General features: G+C 55.2%; 8 protein-coding genes across 8 annotated transcripts; 2 read left to right on the top strand and 6 right to left on the bottom strand.

Annotated features, from left to right (window-relative positions):
- Nucleotides 1-82: 82 nt before the first annotated feature.
- B0I36DRAFT_317125 (uncharacterized protein) lies at nt 83-1977 on the bottom strand. The gene has a single exon (XM_046153118.1). It carries the CDS (start codon nt 1540-1542, stop codon nt 505-507), a length of 1038 nt encoding a protein of 345 aa, XP_046014961.1. The 5' UTR covers nt 1543-1977; the 3' UTR covers nt 83-504.
- Nucleotides 1978-4204: 2227 nt separating this feature from the next.
- On the top strand, nt 4205-7913 carry B0I36DRAFT_317122 (cortical protein KAR9-domain-containing protein). The gene has a single exon (XM_046153117.1). It carries the CDS (start codon nt 4419-4421, stop codon nt 7521-7523), a length of 3105 nt encoding a protein of 1034 aa, XP_046014960.1. The 5' UTR covers nt 4205-4418; the 3' UTR covers nt 7524-7913.
- Nucleotides 7914-8053: 140 nt separating this feature from the next.
- Nucleotides 8054-10248, bottom strand: B0I36DRAFT_317121 (uncharacterized protein). The gene has a single exon (XM_046153116.1). The coding sequence runs from the start codon at nt 9998-10000 to the stop codon at nt 8528-8530; it is 1473 nt and encodes a 490-aa protein (XP_046014959.1). The 5' UTR covers nt 10001-10248; the 3' UTR covers nt 8054-8527.
- A 1883-nt stretch (nt 10249-12131) lies between these two features.
- Nucleotides 12132-12678, bottom strand: B0I36DRAFT_429117 (uncharacterized protein; the record flags this gene model as incomplete). Its single annotated transcript, XM_046162489.1, has 1 exon — nt 12132-12678. Exon 1 carries the CDS (start codon nt 12588-12590, stop codon nt 12132-12134), a length of 459 nt encoding a protein of 152 aa, XP_046014958.1. The 5' UTR covers nt 12591-12678.
- Nucleotides 12679-13314: 636 nt separating this feature from the next.
- Nucleotides 13315-13636, top strand: B0I36DRAFT_360329 (uncharacterized protein; the record flags this gene model as incomplete). Its single annotated transcript, XM_046158291.1, has 2 exons — nt 13315-13490; nt 13603-13636. 2 exons carry the CDS (start codon nt 13315-13317, stop codon nt 13634-13636), a joined length of 210 nt encoding a protein of 69 aa, XP_046014957.1.
- Nucleotides 13637-14647: 1011 nt separating this feature from the next.
- B0I36DRAFT_84944 (uncharacterized protein) lies at nt 14648-15690 on the bottom strand. The gene has a single exon (XM_046163455.1). The coding sequence runs from the start codon at nt 15345-15347 to the stop codon at nt 14754-14756; it is 594 nt and encodes a 197-aa protein (XP_046014956.1). The 5' UTR covers nt 15348-15690; the 3' UTR covers nt 14648-14753.
- Nucleotides 15691-16267: 577 nt separating this feature from the next.
- B0I36DRAFT_84942 (uncharacterized protein) lies at nt 16268-17408 on the bottom strand. The gene is made up of 4 exons (XM_046163454.1): nt 16891-17408; nt 16789-16830; nt 16422-16659; nt 16268-16362 (listed from the first exon to the last, which is right to left on the bottom strand). Exons 1-4 carry the CDS (start codon nt 17074-17076, stop codon nt 16310-16312), a joined length of 519 nt encoding a protein of 172 aa, XP_046014955.1. The 5' UTR covers nt 17077-17408; the 3' UTR covers nt 16268-16309.
- Nucleotides 17409-17793: 385 nt separating this feature from the next.
- B0I36DRAFT_84926 (uncharacterized protein) lies at nt 17794-21978 on the bottom strand. Its single transcript, XM_046163453.1, has 10 exons — nt 21471-21978; nt 21280-21401; nt 21210-21223; nt 20265-21142; nt 19926-20206; nt 19673-19866; nt 19284-19597; nt 19059-19227; nt 18947-18985; nt 17794-18892 (listed from the first exon to the last, which is right to left on the bottom strand). The coding sequence occupies exons 1-10, from the start codon at nt 21916-21918 to the stop codon at nt 17896-17898; spliced, it is 3456 nt and encodes a 1151-aa protein (XP_046014954.1). The 5' UTR covers nt 21919-21978; the 3' UTR covers nt 17794-17895.
- Nucleotides 21979-23403: the final 1425 nt, after the last annotated feature.

Below are 23403 nucleotides of genomic sequence, written 5' to 3'. Positions count from 1 at the left end.
TTAGGGACTAGCGCGAAACATCACTACCTTCGCGCCTTCACGATATCATTGAATACAACTGAGAAGTCACAACGACGAAGCAGACATTTTTACAAAGGCACAGAAAGAAACCATTGATGAGTTACCCAATATTACAATTGAACTTTTGTAAGTGAACCCACTTCAACTGGTGCTCGGATCGCTCTCACTCAGGAAAGCATTCTACTAGTCATCCTGTTTAATGTGACCGCAACTTTCACGGCGAACGTATAGAGCTTGGAAGGATGTGATATTATGATTTAAGCTTGCAAAGATATTCTCTCCTCCAAGAACCTCGTACCCATATCCAATCTATACTTCATGATTCGTAGTTGTCGTGGCCGAATGAGAGGTGCTGAGCTCGTGAGTAGCATGCTTGTGGGATGCTAGGGGGGTATATAAATGTGTAACATGCGAGAGCAGCAAAAGGAAAGAGCGTCTTTCCCGTTAGAGTGGTGTGCTCGAACTTTGTGGCGATGAAGCCTGTCATGACTTGCTCCATTCCAAGGTAATCTCCTCCCGAACTGCCTTGCACCATTTCCAAATCGCAGCTTCGAAATCCACCCACACCTGTCGATTGCTGTTGTACACTACTCCCATTACGTCAACCTTGAGAAAAATCTCAAACCGCAGTTCGGCCGCTTTGATCCAGAAGCGCAAGTTCTCGGCTTGCCGGTATGGCTTCTGGGTGTCGGTATGAAATGTCGGAATGGCCCCAAAGCGACGCGGCGACTTTTTGACAGCCGCATTGTGGAGCTTCACTAGCCGTAGACCGTCTGCAAAGCTGGCAAGGAATGGTGTAGGGACTTCGTGTGCCTCACTGACTGGGGTCCAGGAGGGAAACGGCTCTACCTCATCGTCCATTGACTTCAGGAAGGCAATCTCCCTCTCAATCTCCCTGCCGCTCCAGTCGCCCTCAAGCCAGTCCCAACGGAGACGCTCATCGCGTTCCGCCTTCTCCATTGCCTCGTCCCTCTGCACCATGGCTCTTATGCCAGTGATCCATGAGCTCATTGTCTCGAGCTCATCGTCTTTGATCCCGCCAGCGAAATTCCTGGTCGCCATATGCTTCAACACTTCCATGACGGCCAGAAGGTCCGTGCGGATCTCTCGCTCAGACTTGATCGCGTCCAAGCGGTCGGGATATTCGTGGGACGTGTAGTACATCTTCGCAGCACGTATGGCCAATGTCATAACGTCTAGAACTTGCATGCCCTGAATTTCGAACCAGCCCTGGGTCTTGCCGGGAGAAGGGACGTCTGGTCTCGGGGGCGTGTCGTCTACATTCGCCATAGCTCTGTCCAGACTGGTCATGGCTGTGTCCAGAGCTTGCCCGAGGTCGCTCTTGAGCTCGTCGATTGTTGGCGGCCTCGGGACCGGTTTCTCGCGGTGTATGTACGTGCTTGTGGTGGGTGGGAGGATGTCTGGATCTGGAGCTTCGTATTCGTCATAGTAGAAGCCATCGTGGTCTTCGATTGGTGAGTCGACCATGGACCCTTCAAACGGATGTGGGCTGGTGTCCATATTGCTCTCCACGGACAGATCGGAGGAGTCATTGCTTTGAGACTTTGACTTTGGGCTGAGATAGGTCGATGGGTCGAGGTCGGAGAGGTCGAGAGTGGCGCGGGGATTCTTCTTGCGGGCGAACTGAGCACCCTTGCCGTCAAGCAGACCGGTGCGGGCAAAGTAGTATTGAAGGTGGTTGATGCTTCCCAAGCTCAAGACACTCTCTCGTTGCTTCGCGCTGGCGGCGAAGTCGGTCGCCTGGGGCCTGGAATAGCCCCTCCGCTTGGCCGCCTTGTCGAAACTCGCTGTCGACTGGCGGGAGGAAGCAAAGCTGACGTCCGAAAGACGAGAATAGCTAGCCGAGGACTGCCTGGAGTAGGCACCACTGCTGCCCAGGGAGTCTCTAAGCGAGCTATCGGTGCTGGAGATTCCAGACACATAGGACTCCCCCGAGAGACTGCGGTCGACACGCAACCTGGGGTTCATGGCAACTGACGGCGTAGTCTCTGGTGACGGAGAGTCCCGCCGCAGGGTTGGCGCACGCTCACTTGAGGTCGCCATGGTATCGCTCGCGAACCGGGGGCGGGGCGTGGAGGGCTGCTGCGTTGGCGCGGTTGGCGTTGCCGAAGAGAAGTGGTCAGGCGCTTTCGAGATCGGCGGTGGTGCTGTAGAATGGAGGAAGCTGAGGAAACGGCAATGAGGCAGCAGCAAGAGCAAGGGCTGAGCAGAGCCAGTGGGAGCAAACAAGCAGAAGAAGAACAAGCAGGCAACGGCGCAGCAGAGGACGGCGAGCAGGACGGAAATGAGCGTGAGTTGCGAGCTGGCCGCGGCCGAGACGGCTAAAGAGGGCCAGGTGCTCGGTGTGAGGAGCGCATGGGGCTGGCGGGCAGCGTCTGCCATGGGGAGCGACCGGCCCTCGTGAGAGGCTGTACTGGCAGGCCAATCTTAGGGGAGCCGAGCCGGACCAGGGGGTGCGCGTGTGGAGCGCGGGAGCGTAGCTCAATTTAATGCCTGCATGAACTCGACTCGCCCACACCGGAGCTCGTCAGGGCGGTTCATTTCAGCCACCCCACCTCTGCCTGCGCCGGGCATCGCCTTGCCCGTCCTGCACCGTTTTCTGCCCACGAAGGGCTCTGTGTGGCGACCAGCTTCGTCTGACCACGCAAGAGGACAAGTAATACGAACCCAGAGCATCAAGTCGTCGGCAATGGGAACGCACAGTCCAAGCCCACACCACGATTGGTGGTGCGGACCGTGTCAAGGTATCAATCAGCAAGTGGCCACAACAACAAACTAGGGCGAGCTTGGTGAGGCATGTTTGTGTTTTGGCTGTTTGAGCCAAAATGGCCGGACAACCGCTAGATGCCCCAACAACCAGTCTTTGGCTCTTCGCTCTACGAGCCTGTTCAATGACGATGCTCATTCTTGCTGTGCACCCGCACTGACTCTAGTCGGACTGAGCCTCCTTTCTCTCCCGGGAACTTCTAGATCCGTCATGTGTGAGCAAAAGGTTGCATGGCACGTGCCAGGCGGATCCTAAATCGAAATGACAGCTATAACACGCGAATCTTATATGCCCAACTGGCTATTTCTCGAAAGGTTCGATGGTTCGCTCGCACGACGACGACAACAAGTGACAACCATGTCGGACCCCAAGTTATCCTTACCCAACTCGCTGCCAAGATCAGTGGCCGCGAGCCTTGAGCCACAACAATACACACCGGGGAGTGAAGGATTTCAGACAAGACCGCCTTTCATGGTTGAGGCTGACCTGCAAACCCCGCCGGCCGTTGCAACCAACCTCGATCCTCAGAGGGCAGAGCTGAAGAGTTACTTGCTTCCAAGCAGGTCACTACTCCAGTAAATGGCAGATGAATACAGCTGCCTAACGCAGGCAGATTCTGTGCCAGGCACGCGGGTAGAGAAAGTGGGTGCCTGCCATGGTTCCTCAGTCTTTTGCAGATCCGTGGCGGCCTTGGTGGAGGCCCTTCATGTCTTGCAGAGGTGTGCCGTATGAAGCCGGTCTCGTTTGGGGTTGGTCAAATGTGACTTCATACACCGTCTTTCATGTGTTGGCTCGCTGCGAAGCTTGTTGCGCCCAGCCTCTAGTCAACTACCGAAGGACTTTCAAATGCTGCCTTGGGCGCGAAGTGAGCATCAGCCCTACCAGACTGCTGTCCCGCACAGCACGCCGTCAGCCAATTGGCCAGCATGTCACCAGGAACTGCTGAAGCGAGGGGCTAGCGGGCCGTTTCAGTCCTTTCATTTACCCCGGCTGGGTGAGCAGTTCGATTTAGAGCCAATGAGGCCGGCTCGACGCGTCGCGCGCGATCGGCTGTCCTTCGACACCGTGACCAACCTCGAACAGGACCGTGTCCGCAGTTCACCTTCCCACTGGAGACAAGCAGCAGCAAATTAATTAGCCAGCAGACGAAGGTGGTACGGGCCAGCACAGCCGGGAGGGCTTCGACACTAGCCTGGTGGGTGACCCTGGCCACAACCCATGTCGGCGGGCTTCCATTTGCAGCCAGCAACGTGGCCCGGTGGATGCCCTGCAGCACTGTTCCTTCGCGTCGCCGTCCTTGGATCGCCAATCCTAGCCGGGCAGGCAGGGTTCTTATTAGATCATTACCGGTACCTACAGTCACAGGGTACGGGGTACTGGGCGTGTCAAAAGTTTAGCAAGGCCGCCACCCACGCTAAGTGTGACTGCTCGGCCTATCGTCCGCCACGGCCCCCCTTATCCGCACTCGTGCTGCTCAGACAGCTCGACTTTGGTCGTCATCCCCCCAGACCACCGCACCGAAAGAGACCACGCTGTCTACGCTACTCTCGGGTCTACCGCACGTCCTCCTTGCTGGCTGGGTGGCCATCGTCTACCGAAGGGGGATCCAATGACGAACTCGTCCTCGCCTGCCCCTTCCCCTACTGCCTCTCCATCCGTCCTCCCAGGGTCGGCCATTCCCGTGCACCAAGATGCCGGCTTGCAGCCTCCAGCCATTGTGACCTTTCCCGACCTGCCGAACGAATCGCTGCATCTTGACAATCCCGCAGAACAGCAGCGACCCGAGGTCACAGATCCGGCTCCATCGTCGAGTTCGCCCGCTCTCCCTCTCTCGCGCACGCCTTCATATGCCCGAAAGCCGTCACCCGGACTGGCTGCCCGCCTTAAAGCTCTTGGCTTCAGCTCGGGCTCCAATAAAGCACCGCCTCCGGCACCGCAAAACGAGAAGACCGGCAACATCGGCCGCTTAGACGAAGATCAGCTGCGCCAGCTCGATCAGCAGCACATCAGCAACTCGCTGGGTCTTGTCGTCGAACGTCGCGGCCGCCCCTGGAAGGGCCCAGGCGCACCGCTCCAGCGGCTCAGATCAAAGGCGTCGCGACGCGACATCAGTGCGGAATCCGGCGCGAGCGGCAGAGAATCGCTTGTCCCAGACGAACCAGATCTTCTACCAGAGATTGAACAAGTCGCACCCCTGGAAATGGACAGCAATAAGTACCGCTTGCCGGATCATACCAACGGGAATGGCACAAAGGCACAGCTCGACGTCCGGCGGGACCACATAGCACGGGACTCAAGACCTCCTGATGTGGACGAGAAGGAGATCGAGCAAGAGGAGGAGGACGAATTAGCACAAGCGAGGCCACGGACCCCGTCTCCGCCACCAAAGGACACGCCTCCAATAGGCACACCTTCGTCAACCGACTACGTCCCGGATCTTCCATCATACTTCAACCCCCTTGGCCTGCAGCGTGCTGGATCCATTTACACAATATCCCGCGCCTCGTTTGCGAACCAGCTTGCGCAGTTGACCGCGTTACAGCTACCTGATGCGGACCTCCTATCGAGCAAGGTTGCAGCTATCCCGACTGCGCAAGCAGCCTCAAAGGCTCTTATTGGCGCGGCTGAGCAAATCCGAAGCTGGATATCGAAAGCAGCCGAGGTCATTAGTGGCCTGGACAGTGAAGATGATGTCGAGTGGGCTGCAGCCGGAGGCAGAGAGGGCTACGAGGAAGTCGAGAATGCCATCACAAGATTCGAGCAGCTTATCAACGTCTACGTCAGCGCGATTGAGGAGTTGCAGAACCGGCCTGACATTGCCGCTGTTCCCGGAGATGACCTCACTCATGCTGTGATGCAGATGGATTCGATCATGCGCGAGTGGCGGGCCATTCGCGCCACGCTCAACAATGTCAAAGGCCAGGTCGACACGGCGATGGAATGGGAGGAGCTCTGGAACATGGTTCTTGGCGACATACAAAACGAAATGGATGATCTAAGCCGGCTAGTGTTTGAAATGGAGGAGCGGCGGCACAAGTCCGTGCTGGTAGCCTCGGGAAGCGACGGCGTGGATATTGGAGACCTGGCCACCATCGTCGAGGAGACCCCACCAGCTGTGGCTCGAAACAACAGATTCAGCGTATCCGCCTTCCCACCGACACCAAACTCTCCAGGCACTCCGACTCTATCGCAAGATGATTCAAGTCTGCTTGCCCTTTTCGCACGCATGCAACCGCTTCGCGCATCTCTCGACTTCTTGCCAATGAGGCTGTCCGTCTTTGAGGCAAGAGCGCAGAAAGCCTTCCCGACAGCTTGTGAAGAGTTAGAGATGAGGCGCACAGGCCTTGAAGGCAGCTACAAGAAACTCGAAAAGGATGCGGACTCGTTGCGGAAAGAGCTTGGAGAGGACAAGTGGGTTCTAGTCTTCCGAGGCGCTGGCCGGCAAGCTCAGAAGATGATTGAGTCGGTTGACCGAAGCATGAACAAGCTACGAGAGAGCATCGACCAAGGTCTTCAGAGCTCAAACCCTGCTGTTATGGGCAAGAAGATTGAGAGCTACGAGGCAAAAAAGACCCACTATGGCCCTGCGATTGAGCGCGTACTGTCCATCATTGATCGTGGCGTCAAGGACCGGCTCACAGTCAATGGCGAGATCCTTCGCCTCCATACTGAGATGCAATCGAAATGGGATGAGGTCAGGGAACAGATGCTAGAGTTCGATGCTATCCTCGAGGCCCTCAACGCCGATCGTAGAACCCAGCATCTTCGCGATTCCATCTCCAGCATGCTCTCAAACGATCAATCAACACTGGGGAGCGGCATCAACACCCCTGGCAGTTCTCCCCCTTCGTCGGTCATTATGTCAAGCTTGGGTATTGATCCAGTAACTCCGACGGCGAAGCCCAAGAACAGAGTCAGCTCGGGTAGCAGTCTGCCTCAGCCCCAGTTCAGTCGACGGAGCAGCTCTCATCTCTCTACGCCACAGCCTCGCCGCCCTCTGGGATCACGCCTGTCAGCCATGTCCTCGCCGGCTGTGGCCAGCCCCTCAACACCAGCACGGAGCGGCTCCGTAACGCCTTTGAATTCGGGCCATCCCAGATCTGCATCGAGGAATGCGGACAACCGCCCTCGTTGGAGTGTGTCAACAAACACAAGCAAGTCTGATCTTGGCCACAATTTCAAGCCTTTGTCTCTCACCACGCCCAGTCCTTATGTTAAGCGCAGTCCCACGCCTCTTCGTTCAGCGTCGTCGTTGGCAACGTCTTCACGAGACACAAAGCTGCCCATACGAAGCCCGCTCAGCAGAGAGGCGACCGCATCGCCAGTGCTCGAGCGGACACCGTCTCGGAAAGGTGGGTCCCGCCTGAGCTTCAGAGATCGACTGTCGGCCTCGCCTGCGCCTGCGCCGGTCGTGACCCAGTCGACGCTACCCAAGCCACGACTCACCACACAGGCGTCAATGTCGGCACTTCCAAACAGGAGAGCCTCTTTGCAGCCGCCAAGGCCGCAGGAATCTGGCGATGATGTCAGGCAAAGACCTGCAAGCTCGCTAGCGACCGGCAGACGCAGCAGTCTGCTGCCATTGCCGCGGTCAACGAAGGATGGAGAGAGCGGACGGCAGAGCCCCCAGGCTCTGGCAGGCGCCCGAGTGGCCATGCGCAGAGGCGCTAGTGCCATCGAGGTCAAGAAGGACGCCAGACCACGGTGGCACTAGTGAATGCCGCGGCGGGCAAGGTATACAAAGCATGGATTTCCAGAAGATGGACACTTATACATTGCTGCTCTTGATACCCCTTTCCTTTGGTCTCCTTGAAAATCTTACATGGCGCCTCCTCTCTCTTCCGCCCAACTGGAGTGGGCGAACCGAAAGACGGCGTTTTAGCTTGTCACAATGCTCTAAATTGTCGAGTAGAATATGACTGCCAGTGCGCGCGTGGGCGCAAGTGTACATTCTTTATTTTTTTCCTCTTGTAAGGGCGATACCCTCGCCGCAGCAAAAGGGGTTGCGTCCCTAAATTCTCCGGCGTAGGCTACTGGCGCAGCGTGTAATTCAAGGGTGATAGTTTGTACGATTTGCCATACAAAATCTTTTTTTCAAGGTGAACGCCCCCTTAAATAAGGGTACTATCTCTCGGCCTCCCGTTATCACAAGCGTCCCTGGGCTTCCGGTGCACAGTCGCACGTGTTGAAGGACCTGTGGAGACACGCAATTCACGGTGCAAGTCAGGTGTGCAAGTTGAGGAATCAGTTGATAACGGTGGGTTATTGATTTGCAATCTGTCATTTATGCTATATGTGGTATCTTAAGGGGTTGTTTCGTCAAAAAAGTCGTAGCTTTGTGTGGAGGAAAGACTTGTTCCTTTTCTCTTCCTTTCTACCTTTCTTCTGTGCAAAGTACGCGTGTGTGTTCTCCATCTCCTTTGTAGACGCGTCGGCACACACACACCCTTGCGTGGTTTCGTGAGAGAAGCTGGCTAGACTGTGGAGACTTTGAAGGAAACACCTTGAAGAGGAGGAGAAAGCAGATACTTGGCGGAGGGACAAAGGAAAAGGATTCTCGGACCATTTGGGGAACATGTGGAAAAGAGAAATTAGACCAGGAAAGAAACGTGAGTTTAAAAAGAAATTGAGGGATTCTCAAGTAAGGTGCCGTTGCTGACGGCAGCGTAGGTAAGGCTCTGCGCAGGTGGGTCGAGGATAAGGTGGGCGGGTTTCACTTCAGAACCGGTCGCGAGCGCGATCGCACTCCTCGAGGAACCGGTACACGCCCTCCACACCCTCAAAGCTGTTGCTGCTCTCCTGGCCGCGAAAGCTGTTGCTGCTGTTCTGCAGAGTTGCCGACCAGCGAGCACGGAAAGGAGAGGACATGTTGTCGTAGTGCCCGTCGAGCAGGTCCGTGTCGAGGGCATTCAGAGACGGCAGGGACGAAGAATCCGAAGGTGATGCAAGCCAGGGGTTGCGCTGCACAATCTCGCTGAAGCCATCGTCGTCCAGCTCATTGTCATGGTTGCTGTTGATGTGGTTCTGGTCGAAGAACATGGCGGTGATTTCGTCCTCGTCTGTGTCGCTTTCCGTTTCGTCGGTGCCAAAGTACGCCGAGGCAGCACCGGCAGCAGCTCGCTTGTAGCTGCTCTGCCAGGGCAATCCCGAGTGGATGTCCTGGCTCAGCACCGTCGAGGCGAAGGGAAACTTGAGCGCGACGGGTGCATCTCTGCCGAACTCTGGATCCTCCGTCACGATCCCCCGCGTGAGCCCGAGATCGAGACAGAGCGCTTCAACTGTGTCGGCATCGACCCCTGGGAAACGGACCCGCAGTATGTGGCCGCCCTTGGACTCCACGAGCTGGATGGGCAGGTCGCCAAGCGCTGCGAGCTTCTGCAGGTCTGTGAGGGTGGCAGTAAGGTCCTTCAGGGCACGAGCGAAGTCGCCGGAGAGCACGTCGAGGAAGCCCTCGGTGTTGATGCTGGGCTCGACGTTGGCGGTAGCAGTGGCAGCAGAGGGGAATGGAAAGGCTGCAGCGAGAGGGCCGAGGGCAGTAACGGTAGGGTTGAGGCGGAAGTCGAGGTTGGAGCCGGGCGTGCGGTCGGCCGAGGAAGAGCTCGAGAGCTTCCGCATGGTCTGGTCCTGGACAGCCGAGACGGCGCGGAAGCGGGCCTCGCCCCGGGCGTTGAGGCCGTCGAACTGAGCCTTTTGACCCGAGATCCAGAAGGCGCGGACGGCCTGCGAGACGTTCTGGATGACCTGGGCGTGGCTGGCTGGGCCATGGCTGAAGAACCGTGCGCCGCCAATGCGACCGGAGCCGAGGCCGTAGCCGCCGGCGGACCGAGGCAGGGCGCCGCCGGTCAGGTTTGGCCGCAGCGTGCTGGCGAAGGGAGCCCGGCCGGCGAACTGGGAGACGGCACGGCCGACCTTTGTCTTGAGGAACTTTGTGTTGTGAGGCCGGGGTGCGGTGGAGAACTGGCGGGCGGCGGCCGAGGAGGCCCTGGAGTGGATGCTGCGGCTCTTCTGCTGGCGGAGGAAGGCGACGGGATGGATGGGTTGGCGCGGCGGGCTGGCACGGGCGAGGACAGGCTCGAGAGCCGTCTGGACGGGCCTTGCGAGCCTCGTCCGTACCACCTTGGCCGCGCGCGAGGCAGCGATCCGGACAGCCCGCATGGCTGCGGGTGCCCAGATGCCGCCTGCGGCATTCATGGTGACAACGAGTATCGGGGCGGATGGTTGTCCCCAAGCGTGTGGGGAGGGTTGCAGGGTCAACACCAGATGTCAAGAGGGTAGTGATGCAAGTCTAACTAAGCCGCACGCAAAGGGCGGCGGGTGACGTCCAGTTCTAATACCTGATATCTGAGGCGGGATGCCTCACTCCGGCGCTGCCCGGCCGGCGGTCTGGGGCGAGTAGCAGGTGGAGTCTGGGCGCTGCCAGCCAATGGCGAACTCGTCGTCCTCCAGAGTCGAGGCGGGTAGCGGCCCTGGACCATGCAGCGCCAGCGCACCAGGGGCCCTAAGTGCCGCCAGGCCTACCTCGCTGGCTGGCTAGCAGGCGTGGCGCAGTCGCAGCATTCGCCACATTGTTGTGACTGGTCCGTGCTAGTGCTCGGCGGGGCTTCACCCAGCAGTTGCCCAGTCGAGCCACACCTCCAGAGCTCCCCACTTTAATAATTTTCTTCCCTTTTATTCGAGCTTGATTTCGCATCCTGCTTCAGCGCCTCTTCTTTCTCGACATTCTCGCAGCGCGCCTTGTTTGCGCGACTGCTCTCGACAATTGCCTCCGGGCATGGCAGCGAACCTGCGCACGTCGCGCACCGCATGGCATTGAACACGGCCTCATGTCCGGCGTGCGTCAGGTTTGGCGTCTTCTCATACTGTAAGTCATTCTCACAATGCTGCTGTGCTACCACAGCATATACAATGTCCGCCGTCAAGTCCTGCGATGACGATGAAAACTTACGAACAATCCAATTCTTACATAACCACATGGGGATTCTCTTAAGACTCTAGAATTACCCTGAGCAAATTCACTTGTCCCACAGATCACAATTTGAACGTCAAGCCATTGAGCCTCGCGCTGACCTGGAATAGTTATTCTTTAGTCCTCCTTCTGTGCACCAATTGCTGTTCACCCACAAACCATACATGAATCAAAAGGTAAGCCCAAAATGACCACCGGTGACACGCCATCCAGGACCAACCCACCCGAGGGGTGATGATGAAAATCAACAATTCTAGGGAATTCCTCATTCAGAATACATCATGTAGAATTTGTTTAGTTTCAGCCTTGTCTGACCTCACATACCTACCACAATCATTTGTTGCAAGTCTCTGTTGGACTCTGGTGCTAACTCGACTCGCGCATCCTCAGGTACATTCTCACTCTTCCACGCGCCCTGCGTCTTCCCACGCGCCCTCCCAACCATTTCACAATGAGGATATCTTGAACGAACGGGCGGACATAAACGAATCCGAGCGTCCCTTCTCGTAAACCACAAGGACGTACAATCCTTGGAGTCGGGCGCGCGAGGAATTCTTGTTGAGACTTCGTCAGCTGATCGTGTGCCAAGCCGGCATCACTTTTTGACCCGACACGATATGCACGAGATTCACGTCGCAGGGATGACTAACTCGAATTGTGTCTAGGTAATACTTTGCACTATTTGTCACCATGCTATGTTCCAGCGGCTAGATGATGATCATTCTATATTCACACTGTTTGATCCTCTTTCTGGAGGAAATGAACTTTATTCAAAATCTGATTTAATGAGGTAAGCACAAGCGACACAGACACCACCTCTTAGTCCATGGCTGTTGATACTAACAACTGGTTGACAGCCTGACATATGCTGCTTGCATCACACTGCCTTTCAGGGTTGGCCTGCTCGACTTTCTTGCTGACTCGACTGCCGTGCAGGTAATTACATTGTAGACATTCTGTTGGGAGACGAAGTCTTCCCATGAGGTCAGTGCGCGCAAACTATCCCCCTCTCCATGCCTGCCCTGAACTGCCTTGCGGATGAAACCAACCTGCATTTTCTACGGAGTTTTCCATGACGAGAATTGTGATTTTTCACCTTGGAGAACTGAAAAGGCACATCACAAACACGCTCTGTTATAGTTGACCAAATGTGTACTGGTTTCTCAAGACTAACGTGTCGTCCAGGCTTCGTGCGATAGATAGACCCTGGGATCTGGACAGCCTGGATCGGCACGCTGCAAGATCAGCATAGTCCACATAGATAGCCATACGGACTGCTCCTGAATATATCTTATCAAGTACAAAATGCCGCAGATCTTGCCAGTGACAGACATCATTCCCGCGATTGGCCTGTGCTTAAGCACGAGGAGAGACCAGGTGCATTGCTAGATCCAGGGCAACGCGAGCCACCAACGTCGTGGTGATGTCAAGAGTCTCACTAAGGATCAGACGGGTGGAGGAGTGGCAGCTCGGCAGGGTCCAAAAGGTCTTGCCCGCCCGCCAGGGCTGGCCAGCTACGAAAAGTGGACCCGGCTGCTCATCGACGCTTTGCATCATCACCATTGGCACGCCCTCATCTTGCCTGTCTGTCGGGGTGCTGACCACTTGCCGCGGCGTCCTGTCACCAGCAAACTCTAAAGAGGCGGTCATGGCTAGCGGCGATCGAGACCAGTCTCCAGGGCGAGCTGTGATCAGGTGCGGTGCTCCCCTGCGCAGGGCAGGCGAGGATATCAAAGCCGATGACCAGCTTGAACGGGCCGTGGTTGCAGCCATGCATGCTCGATTGCTCGTCGATGATCGACAAAGGGTGCTCATCGAGGACTACACACGTACCATAATAAGACGGCACCTGGGCCTCGTCCCAGATCCCACCTCGTGGATGTACAGTGCCAGCAACATGAGCCATCAGCCGAGCCTCAAGAATGGGGAGAAGGAGGAGGACTGCCTCAGACGATACCCCTCATCATTGGAGACGGCAGACATGACGAGAAGGGGGCGACCAGACAATGCAGGGTTTCCCCAGAAAGTGGGCATGGTTCTGTGGGCGGCAAGGTTTGGACGTGGTGCTGGGCCAAGACGGCTCCGTCCCCCGCGGCGGCACACGCCATTGGTGAACGTCATCAAAGCCCCTCGCCCCCTCCCCTCAGGGAGTCGCTCTGCGTATGGTAGGGTAGCGCCTCGATTGGTCTGCTGCAGATCAAGCTTCCCTCATCACGGCGGCCTAAAAACATGCACCACACAGCACAGGACAGTGTGGATGCCTGAGTCGCAGCGAGGCACATGGCAAGTGAGGGGAAGGAGGAATGTGGTGCGATCAACAGGTCCCAGTGTCGATGGGCGAGATCAGAGGTTTGGGGCTGCTCAGCATGGTGAATCGGGGATTACATATATTCAAGCTCTCCCACCCGGCTACCCTCTCATGTTTTCTCTTCCTATTTCAAGTCACAAGAAACGGATCAATATCAGCAAAGAACTACTCCGAAGCTCTGAACACTACCACACAGCACCTCTTACAACCACCACTACCACCACCGCCAACATGGATAACAAGCCCTCTGGAGAGCAGTCGTCCCCCTCCCGCCGCCGGAGCTCCGGCCCCTCGTTCGAGGGTCTCATGGCGCAGAAGCGTAGCAGCGACCCGGCCAACATGGCTCGTAGGCAGTCCCTACATGACCAAAAGCCGCAGGCCGGCTTCTTCGGTTCGATGTGGCACAAGTACGTTGGTCTTTTCTCTGGCGCTTGGTCACTGGCATTGTTCCCCGCCACGGCTTCCTTACCCGCCATCTCTCATCCCTAGTGTTCACATACTAATCGTACGGTTTCACAGCTTCACCCGTGGCTCGGGTAGCCCGCCCAAGTAAATCATCTGCGTCTTGAGCACGTCTTTACTACTCAGGGGATGGTACGTGTTATACACATGAACATCACACTTGTACAATACCATTACATTACTGGAAGCGCATAGCCATTGAGCATGAGACCAAAGCGTTTGGGAAAGGGTAGCGGAAAGGATCTTGTTTTATCAGAAACCAGCGTAAATTCTTAACAGGCATCGGGTGCACAAAGAAAACCCTTGCACGAAATCAAATCAGATTGATGGACATGAAACTATTATTGTCATCATACGAATTTCTTTAATGCGAATCAAATGTCTAGTATCTGTGCCTGTATCTATAATTGTGAATGACACGTGGTATGAAGGAGAAGAGTCTTTATGTGAATAAAACACTTTTATGACCTCTACAAGCTGGCCCCGCACAATCAACGCGTGACCCGCCCTACGAGCTTCACAAGAACTGAACGTGACGACAAAGAGAAAAAGGAAAGGGGATCAAGGCCAGGCTCTGCTGTAAGCATCAACACCAAAAGGGCGATGATTTCTCTCACCAAAAAAGAAAAAGATGTATCGGGCATATTCTCTCCTGCTCTACACTCCACATTGCTACTGTTCCCAGTTTACCCGTCTGTTCTCAGCTCTCGTCTCAGCCCCAGCGTGCTTTGCTGTGTCTGTTTCGTGTTCTACGAGCGAGCCGGGTCGAACTTTTCCTTGTCTCCAGAATTGGGGATAACGAAATCGACAATCTGAGGGCTGCTTGATGACTTGATGGGCGAGTGCCAAGGTTCAAGCATATCTCCATAATCCAATATGTATTAGAAGATTCCAAGGTGCGTCGTGAGAGCAGTCCCAGAGCAGTCCCAAGACAATGCATATCATTCAGGAGCTTCCCCAAAGACAGGTGTGTGTGTGTGAGTGAGAAGCACACGGGTATCATGGACTGAAGTGCACACATACCATCGCATGCGCGCAACAATAAAACATCCACTGCACTTTCTGCAAACAAGGACGGACCATCACGAAGGGAAAGGGGGGATGGGAGGCAAATGTCAGGATCCAATTTTTTATCCTATACAACAAACCCTGTGTGCCGCAGCTAGAGACCATCGCGAGGAAAACCAAAAGACGACCCTCAAGCCAGGTCAGGCCTGATGCCGACAAGAAGCTATTGTAGAGAATCCTGCTGCCCCCCCATTGCCGTAGATTTTTATTCTTTTTTTTCCCTCCAAATCACTGTTCTGGTAGGGGCTTTTCTGTTTTTGTAGACTCTCCCCCGGATACTCATCCCCAACTCCATGCTTCTCTCTTTTTTTTCTCGTTGTTCTTTTCTTTACCCAATCGTTCGCGCGTTGTCCATCGCACAAGAGCTTGGAAAACAAAAATCCGTAACAGTGACAGCAGCAGTGAATGACTGAGCCTACATGATTTCTCGCGCGCAGAGAGCAATGGCTGAAGACCAGATGAAAAAAAAAAAGGCGAAAAACGCAGGGGCAGAAAAAGATAAACAGAAGCAAAGGAGAAATGAAGCAGGGGCAAGAGAGTAAACAATTACCCGGAATTAATATCAAAAGTCTGCCCCGGCAGCCTGAACTGCGAGTTTCGCGCTGGGGGCTTTTGGGATGTGATACAAAAGAGGAATCTCTCTCGTCACACATCACCGCGGGAGACGCGACCAGCCCAAGCCCCGCATGCCTCGTGGGCGCGCGCGCGCGGACGTGTATCGGACGAGTACACATCTGCTCCGCGTGCCCGTCGTGGCTTTTTCACATCCCATCTGCACCTATCTTTCTCCCCCCGACCGCCATCCGGGAGATCCGTCGAACGGAACCGACAGACCAGGCAGGCAGGGCACAGAGGCCGCCGTCTGCCAGCGACGGGGGAACGGGTTCTCCTCGGCCGAGTCCGAGATGCTGGCTCCGGAGCAAAGTAGCTTCCACCACAAGGTCGGCAGGCGCGGTGACAGGAGAGAACATGGCTTCCTGTTGAAAAGGAAGGCACCGGACTGATGTTCCAGAGCGCTGACAGTTCTCATCCACGCCGCCTGCTGCCGGGTATACGGCTCTTACTATCGCGCTTGTCTCCTTCAGAAAGAACCCAAGCATAGGTGAGCCACAGGCGAGGCTCCTCATTGAGGGGCGAGGCCCCAAGGTGCTAGGTCGAGACCAGGACACCTTGGTGTGGTGGCAGCGCGAGTGGCAGACCCTTAGTTGGATATCGCAAGCTAGAGGCATCAAGGCAGCCCAATGTCAAAACATTGAATCAACAGGTACCCTCCGGCTGACATCCGTCAAAAGTGGCCTTGGTAAGGTTTTTTAGGTCGTTTCCTTTATTGGTACAGTGCAGCCATCAGCGACTTTATACAGCGTCACCTGCACTCGTCGTTAGGGTTGGACGTGTCCCATCCGGTGCAGCGTCCACGAAGGATGCCGACGCGGATGGAAGGTGATGGGTCCCGTGTCGTGGAGTCTTTGACACTGGGAAGGGGACCAACTCCGGTGAGGAGCTGCTGGCGCCCGCGGGTGGACGCCAAAGCAAACAAGGCAAGATGTCAGGACGGGCAAGGCCGAGCTGACTACTTGTATTGCGCTCCCTCGACAACAGTGTCTTGGGTGTAGTCGTGGGTGTCGTGCTTCCATTACTCGCACGTGGCATGAGTGGGTGCCTCGTGCTGCGTTGGTGTTTAAAGGGCCCTTTAACGTCATGCCCAGGACGGCGTTAGGATGCAGTTCTTCTGGCAAACAGTGATGGTACCTGGGAATTGGGGTGTCAGCGCCGATGCAGGTGGACATAAGAGTACAATGGTGGCCTACATGTCCTTTGCGCCTGAAAACACGGCATCCAAAGTTGATACCAATGCAAATCATCGCGAGATGGTTGTATATCTTGCTTCATATGAAATAAGACGTGTAGCTGAGATCGTGACCGAATGGAGATGGAAGGCGTAGACGGAACTCCAAAGCAGGAAAAGATGGCGGACACTTCGGAACAGATGCTCGTCGCTCCGATATCAACAGCTATGTAATCTTCGGTATCGTGCCATTCCGGGACCTATAGGACAATGTGAAAAAGCCCAAAAGCGCTGCAGAGTGACCTTGGGTAAGCCCTGGGAACATTGGTATATGAGCAATGTGACAAGATGGCGGTGGTGCTTACCGGAAAGAGCAATGCAACGCCTACCCATGGATTATTTTCGTGGTACTTTTTGTGGCAAACAATGACCTCTAATGCATCCGGTCGTGCTCGAGGACATTGCCGGAATGAGAGACTCCTTGTTATGACCAGTGAAGGAAATCGTACATCATTTGTCGTTCGTGAATGAACTCGAAAAAGAGACCTCGTGGCGCCGTAATCGTGATCTGGTGCTCGCAAGCAAAGCCAAATGCAAGCCAAACGCATAGACCAGGACGCCTGCAAGCCGGGAATGAGACGTGACTTCCGCGACTCCGTGAGGCCTTTTATCGTCATGCCCAGGACGAGTACCGGCGTTGGGCGTCGTGGTTCCAACGAGCCAGGAGTGTGACCGGATCTGAGCCACAAAGAACATGGCCGCGGAAACAGCTCATCGCCCGGTATGTGCCCACGTGTCAATCCATCAAAGACGACGCCGACGGAGACGACATTGGGTATATGTCCTGAACCAGTCCCTCGCGATTCGTTGCGAGTACGCGAATATGGGATCGAATCATAGGGTCCGGTTCCCAGGCTGTCAAGCTGGTAACAGCACCTCCATGTCGCTGTACTGCCCAGTTGCTGCACGTCCCTCGCGGCAGAAGCGGGGAGCAGCCCCAGATGTCACAGTCAGGCCATGTCGGATGAAGGGCTTCTCTGAAGGAACCGTCAAACAATGCAGGCGTGATTCAGCGATGAAAAAGGAGAAGGGGCTGCTGTAGTAACAGCAGAAGAGGAAGAAGCTGCACAGGTGGAGGAGGATAGGGAATGGATGAGGGCAGCCTGATGCGCCAGCTATATGCCCAAATGAGGGGAAGAGGGGAACCATGGGGGTGCTAAGGAGTGCCCGTGCTCCAACCTTGACTGGTGTCACGCGGTCGGCTGAGACGGGGATCGAGCTGCTTGGGAAACAAGCTCCAACCGGACCCTGTGCTCCCTTGGTTGGCAACCAATAGCACTAATGCTCTGCGAAAAGCTCCCACAGACGACAGTGGTCTCCCCACAGAGCCAGTGCGCAAGTACAAGCACGGTGGAATCACCAAGGCCCTCGCGGGGAAACAGTATCTTCTTCATCCGAACCTCTGATACCATAGGCCACAATATCTGTGTCTCTCCTCATGACATGGTGTTACTTCCTCCCACAGGCTTGCGACGGATCGAAGTAGCCGACGGTACCGACCCGAATAATTCCACGGGCCTCATCACTGGAATGCCTGGCAACTCAGCAGTCTGGGTTTCGATACTGGACAATGGTTGCGCTTGTCCCGCACCCAGTGGCTCTGGGAGTTGGCCAGATCCAAATCTATCCTTGGCCCGGCGCAGTGCCGGATCGCTGATCAGTACCTTGTTCTCCATAAACTCTGGTTCCGAGTATAATGGTGGAGCCGCCGTCTCCCCAGTGAGTTCGGAAAGCTGAGGAGCCGGCTCCGGGGTTTGCCATTGATCCAGGTCTTCGGAGAGAGGGCTGCTGCCTGGCAATTCAGACGCGGCCTCGGCTTCTTTCCAGTCTCGAAGCGCCTGCAGGTCTGTAATACCGTTGCCGGGTTCTGGAATTGGTGCCGGGATGGTTCTGCTCTGGCCCATGTTAGGCTCCAGGGAGAATCTGTTTTCTCGCACCATTCGCCGCAACTCTGTCCGCATGGTTGTCACTTTCAGAGGCTGATGAAGCTTAAAAGTCCATGTTGGTATGAGGGCATCCACGTCGCGGTGGACTCTTGTGCGGACCGAGAGTCCGTTCTTGGCTGGCTTAGTGGAGTAGCTCCGCGATGCATGCTCAAAATCATCACGCATAACCGCTTTGCCCTTGTTGTCAAAGATCGCGGTGAGGATCAATATGATATCACACGCACACTTTAAGACCATCCGTGCAGCAGGTGGCACAGCGGCGAATGGGATGCCCGCCATGAATGGTATCCCACCGAAACCACTAGCGACTGTCAGACCAGCCGCTGTACCCCATAAAAGCACTGTTGTGGTAATGTTCTGACGCAGGAACTTGCCAAGGTTGCTCCAGAGCACCTGGTCTGCAAGCTTCTCAATTTCTTCGGACTTGAGATCGGTCAGTCCAAAGCACTTTACGACGTTGTGGCACAGTACGTGAGAGATTGTTGGCCTGTCAAGCGTCAGCGAGTCGGGAACCACAACCGCAGAGAAGAGGGTGACCTACGTCGACACAGTCGCTCCGAAAATGAGTGTGCTTCCAGCCCTAGCAGACGAGTTTGATTAGCCTCAGCCGTGTGCTTCAAGAAGGCCATGAAAGGATGGCATCGTTCGCTTACATTGCCGTGTAGTTCGATATGTTCAGGAGACGTACTGATTCCTCAATGGCCGCATTGATCTTCTCACCCACGTCCACCAACTGAGCCGCAACCAAATTCAGACATGCGCCTTCGTCAGGTACAAGGCTGATTGTCTTCTTCACCAAATCTCGAATAGAGTTTTCATCGTCTGTGTCGCCTTGTTAGCATCCATCTCGATTCCCGAGGTTAATGATGATGACTGACTGTGCGCGACGTATATGAATGGCGCAAAATCCTTGGCAAGATTCAAGCTTCTCTCCAATTTGTTGATGTCTTCCTCCTGCACTCTGGCAAAAGCTTCTTCGGCTCTGGCCTCTGAAAGACGGTCGAGATCATCTCCGCGGACGCCAGACTGTCTCAGTTCTTGGCGAGAAATGCTGAGATGCTCGTTCATGAACCTATCCTTCATCGTGCGAACGATCACAATGGGTACAGACGCTGCGTATTGGTCCAGTACCTCAAATATCCTGCGATCGGCCTCGTGGATGGTCCTCGTCGATGGCACATCAATGCAGAGCCTGACGTGGTGCGGGTCGCAAAGGTCAGCGCCTGGCTCAAAGCTGGCCACAACTTTGATGAGCAGGGGATCTCACCAAATGGCATCGAGTCTTTCTGAAGCGTCTACTTCGGAGGCCCTTTTCTTGACGAATCTCTCAAGCAGTTCGACTTCCTCTGTGGCACCGCCCTGGAATCCTTTCGAGTCATGCACAATCAGGCCCGGGAAAGTATCTCGAGCAAAACCTTCTTCTATATCGTGTACACCGTGATCGTCGTACGATTCCTGGGTCTGCATGGTGTTTAGTAGACGGGAGCTTGCATTGCAAAGAAGATCAAAACGTGACTTACCACGGGAAAGCCAAACACCTTGTTGATGAGGGTCGACTTGCCCACACCAGCTCTTCCACAGACAAGGACGCGGCAATCTTTCAAGGCCCCACGACCCAGTGCACCAAGCTCGCTCTCCGCAATCCAAGGGTCAAGCGTGTCTCTCTTGCGCTTCATGAACGCTGTTTTACGGAAGGTGTCGAGCGCATCGTTGATTGGTACTAAGGACTCCCCAATCCCAAGCCGGTTGTAAAGGTCGAGAACAAAAAAGACGGACGGGTGTATCACAGCTCCACAAGGGGCTAGTGCCTAAGGGTCAGCATGCGTCTATGAGAGAGCGTACAATGATATTTGACTTGCCATCATCGATGAAACCAATAAGCCTGTCTCCCTTGAAGACTACTCGATCGCCCGACTTCAGGCTGCGAAGAGCTGCACCTGGGTTAATCTGCACAGTATGCGGACGCGGACCGGGGTTCTTGACGAGCTCTTCTGTTCCATCTTGATCCGCTTCTGCCTCGGTGACAAGAGATTCTGGTGGCTGCGGATGCGGACTGTTGGCAGACTTTTTTTTCCGCGAGAACAAGCCTTTGAAACCACTTTTTGGCTTTTCTTTGGTGAGGGTTGCGGCTGTTTTGGGGGGACTCTCTTTTTTGGTCTCTGGCTTTGACACGGTCTTTGTGAGTCTAGGCTTCTTCTTCAGGACATTGCCCTTACTCGCTTTGATATTTCCGTGTCTGTGTGTGGCGCGAAGATCGACCATCTCGAGATGAATCCCATTAGTGTATCTAAATTCCCAGGACTTGATCGGCCGTGTTTCCTGGTTATCCCCCTGGGGCACTGATGGGAAAACGAGACTGTAGGGGTCCTCGGTGATGGTCTGGTTGCGTTCGCGGGAATGATCGTCAAGGATGAGACCGCCCTGAATACTTTCCGACATCATCCACTGAAGAGGATAGAGCGCCAGTCCATCATATCTGGGGCCGCCTCCAATGTCGGCATGAGAACCGACGAACCAGGCTTCAATGATAGATCGACTCTCTATGTCCTGAGAATCTTCAAAAGGACCATACGGGCTGGGCTGGAATGCTCGCCGGGTTTCGGTCAGGGCCAAAGCATGACGGATGCTCCCAATAGAACGATAGAAAGTTTTGTCATGTTTCGTCTGAGACACCTTGAGCGAGTCGAAGAGCCCGATCATATGAATAGCAGGCTGGCCAGAACGTCCTTTGAATTGCCTTGACATTGAAACAGGGCGACGAGTCAATAACGATCCGGGATTTAATGGAGTTTTGCGTATCTTACAGGTAATCGAACAACTTCTCGGCGTCACAATTAGTAAGAGCCACAAGCTGGGACGACATAACGAACATACCTTTGCAGCAGGTTCCCGTCGTGCAGCCCCCAGCTTTTTGACTCGATTATCATATTGCTCGCGGCCTTCGCCGGCCGCAAGACTTAGGTCGTGTATCATATCGGCAACAGCTTGGACAACGTCTTGCAACGTTTTTAGCTTTTAGTGAATCTCGCTAGGAATGCGTTATACATCTCAAAGAATTGACTTACAAGCACCACGGCTGAATCCGTATAGCCAAAGCTCGTCTGTGCCATCCGACAGCTGGGTCGCACACGTCTCAAAGATCTTGTCAACTTGCGCGACCACACCGTCACTGGTCACAGCATCATTGAAGCTGTCAACTGGTCGCTTCGCATACGCAGTACCGGATTCATAGAAAGCGACCTGCTTCACCGATCTGTTGCCGTGCACAAAAGTGCCCTGGCGGATGGAGGCCCACAGGCGAAAGACATTGCTGTTGTTGCCGAAGCGGGTATTGCAGCAGCCGTTGTCGTCGTACCAGGTGCCATCGACGCAAGCAACGACTCGCTTTACGGGGCTGTTTGGTTCCGCACCCAAGCCCACGGGCGCTGGGTGATGAACCCTTTGGTCTTGGCGAAAGACATCAGTGCTGCTCTGCGGGGAAGGGACTGGTTTGCGGACCAGTGAAGATGCCATTGAGAGATGGATCAGGGGCGTGGATGAGCCGCTTGTGGGTGACTACCGTCTCGAGCAGTGGGCAACGCGGAGGCTCGAGTTGTCCGCACGAGGATCAGGCTGCCATTTAAATGGAAGCAACTCCAAGGATGGTTTCTAGTGGGACTCGGGGACGTGTCCCAGAGGGGTTATGCAGGGGTCTAGGGGCACGCACCAGCAGCGACGGCGTAATCAGCCAGCCTTGCCTGCGACCTCGCCTCTGCCTTTGATCGCTGCACCTCAGAAGAGCTCTCACATGGGCAATCCGACGGTCATGGGCGGTCTGCCTTGCTATACTTGGCCGCATGCTGACTATTTCGAGAGCCCGCGAGGCCTCGAGACTGCTTGATAGAGCCCGCTGGGGCAACAGTATTTACCCAAAGCAGTAAGGTGTATGCAGCGCCACTGCGGATCTGTGCATGCAACGGCCCTGCTGCTATTTTCGCCGCCCTGGTAGTGTCCAATCGGCAGCGGCTTTGCCTTGACCGGGGTGTTTGTTGGCGGGCGCTGGGGTCGTACGGCTGATGTGCTTGGTGATGACTTGGCCCGGGAAGGGCTCGAAACTGCCCCGTTCAAGAATTGGGGTCCGATTGTAATCTTTACAACTTGCATCACCTTTGAAGGAAAGAAACAGCGAAAGTGGCGGCAGGTTGATCCAGAGTGTAGACTGGTCGGTGCAGGCTGAGTGGGAGTTGCTCCTGCTAATTACGTCTAGGCAGTGGCCCGCCTTGCCTTCCACATGAGCCAGGCACTGCTGAGCGACTTGTCAACAGCAACCTGGTGTTAAAGTTGCAATCCCCTCGAATCTTCACCACTGGCATCCTGGCCTCACACCACGATATCTGCAGCGCTCCAGACTTCCGTCGCGTCAAAGTCACAGCCTGCTGGTGCACTTTCGCCAGGGACCCGTGATGGTTCTAGCTTGTGCTCAGCCCTACCTATTCGCAACGTTGGCTCTCCAGGCTAACTTGGGGTACAGCAAGACAACTGTGAAGAGCTGCGAAGCTGTAAAGATCCCTTGGCCTTTTCCTTACACTCTCGATACCAGGACCACGCCAACATGAGACATCGGCACGGCAGTCATTGACTAGCCGTGTGTGGGTGAATGCGGTCCTCAGTCACGGAAACCCCACAATAAATAGCCCACTGCCGCCATTGACAACTCTCGTCGTCATCGACTCAGCACACCACGCCTCTTTAGGAGCCTTCACTCGCAGCTTCACATGTACATGTCTAGAATGGGCTGGCCCACCAGCGTGTTAGGTTTCGTGCCTGGAGTGGGAGCCAATAGACAACAGAATGACTTCATAGCAGGTACGTAGTCGAGACGTGCTATATATCCCAGCTTCACCTGGCTCCCACCCAAAGCAAAGTTCTAGACATCTTTGGCCACAAATATCACTGCCGTTGTTCACCTGCGCCAATTCACCAGTTTCCAGCCAAGAAGTGGTCACCATCACAGTCATC

This window comes from Microdochium trichocladiopsis (assembly GCF_020744255.1).
Source record: "Microdochium trichocladiopsis strain MPI-CAGE-CH-0230 chromosome Unknown B0I36scaffold_3, whole genome shotgun sequence".
Classification (NCBI taxonomy): Eukaryota; Fungi; Ascomycota; class Sordariomycetes; order Xylariales; family Microdochiaceae; genus Microdochium; species Microdochium trichocladiopsis.
The sequence above is the reverse complement of the archived record's forward strand: the minus strand, read 5'-3'. Positions and strand labels throughout refer to the sequence as shown.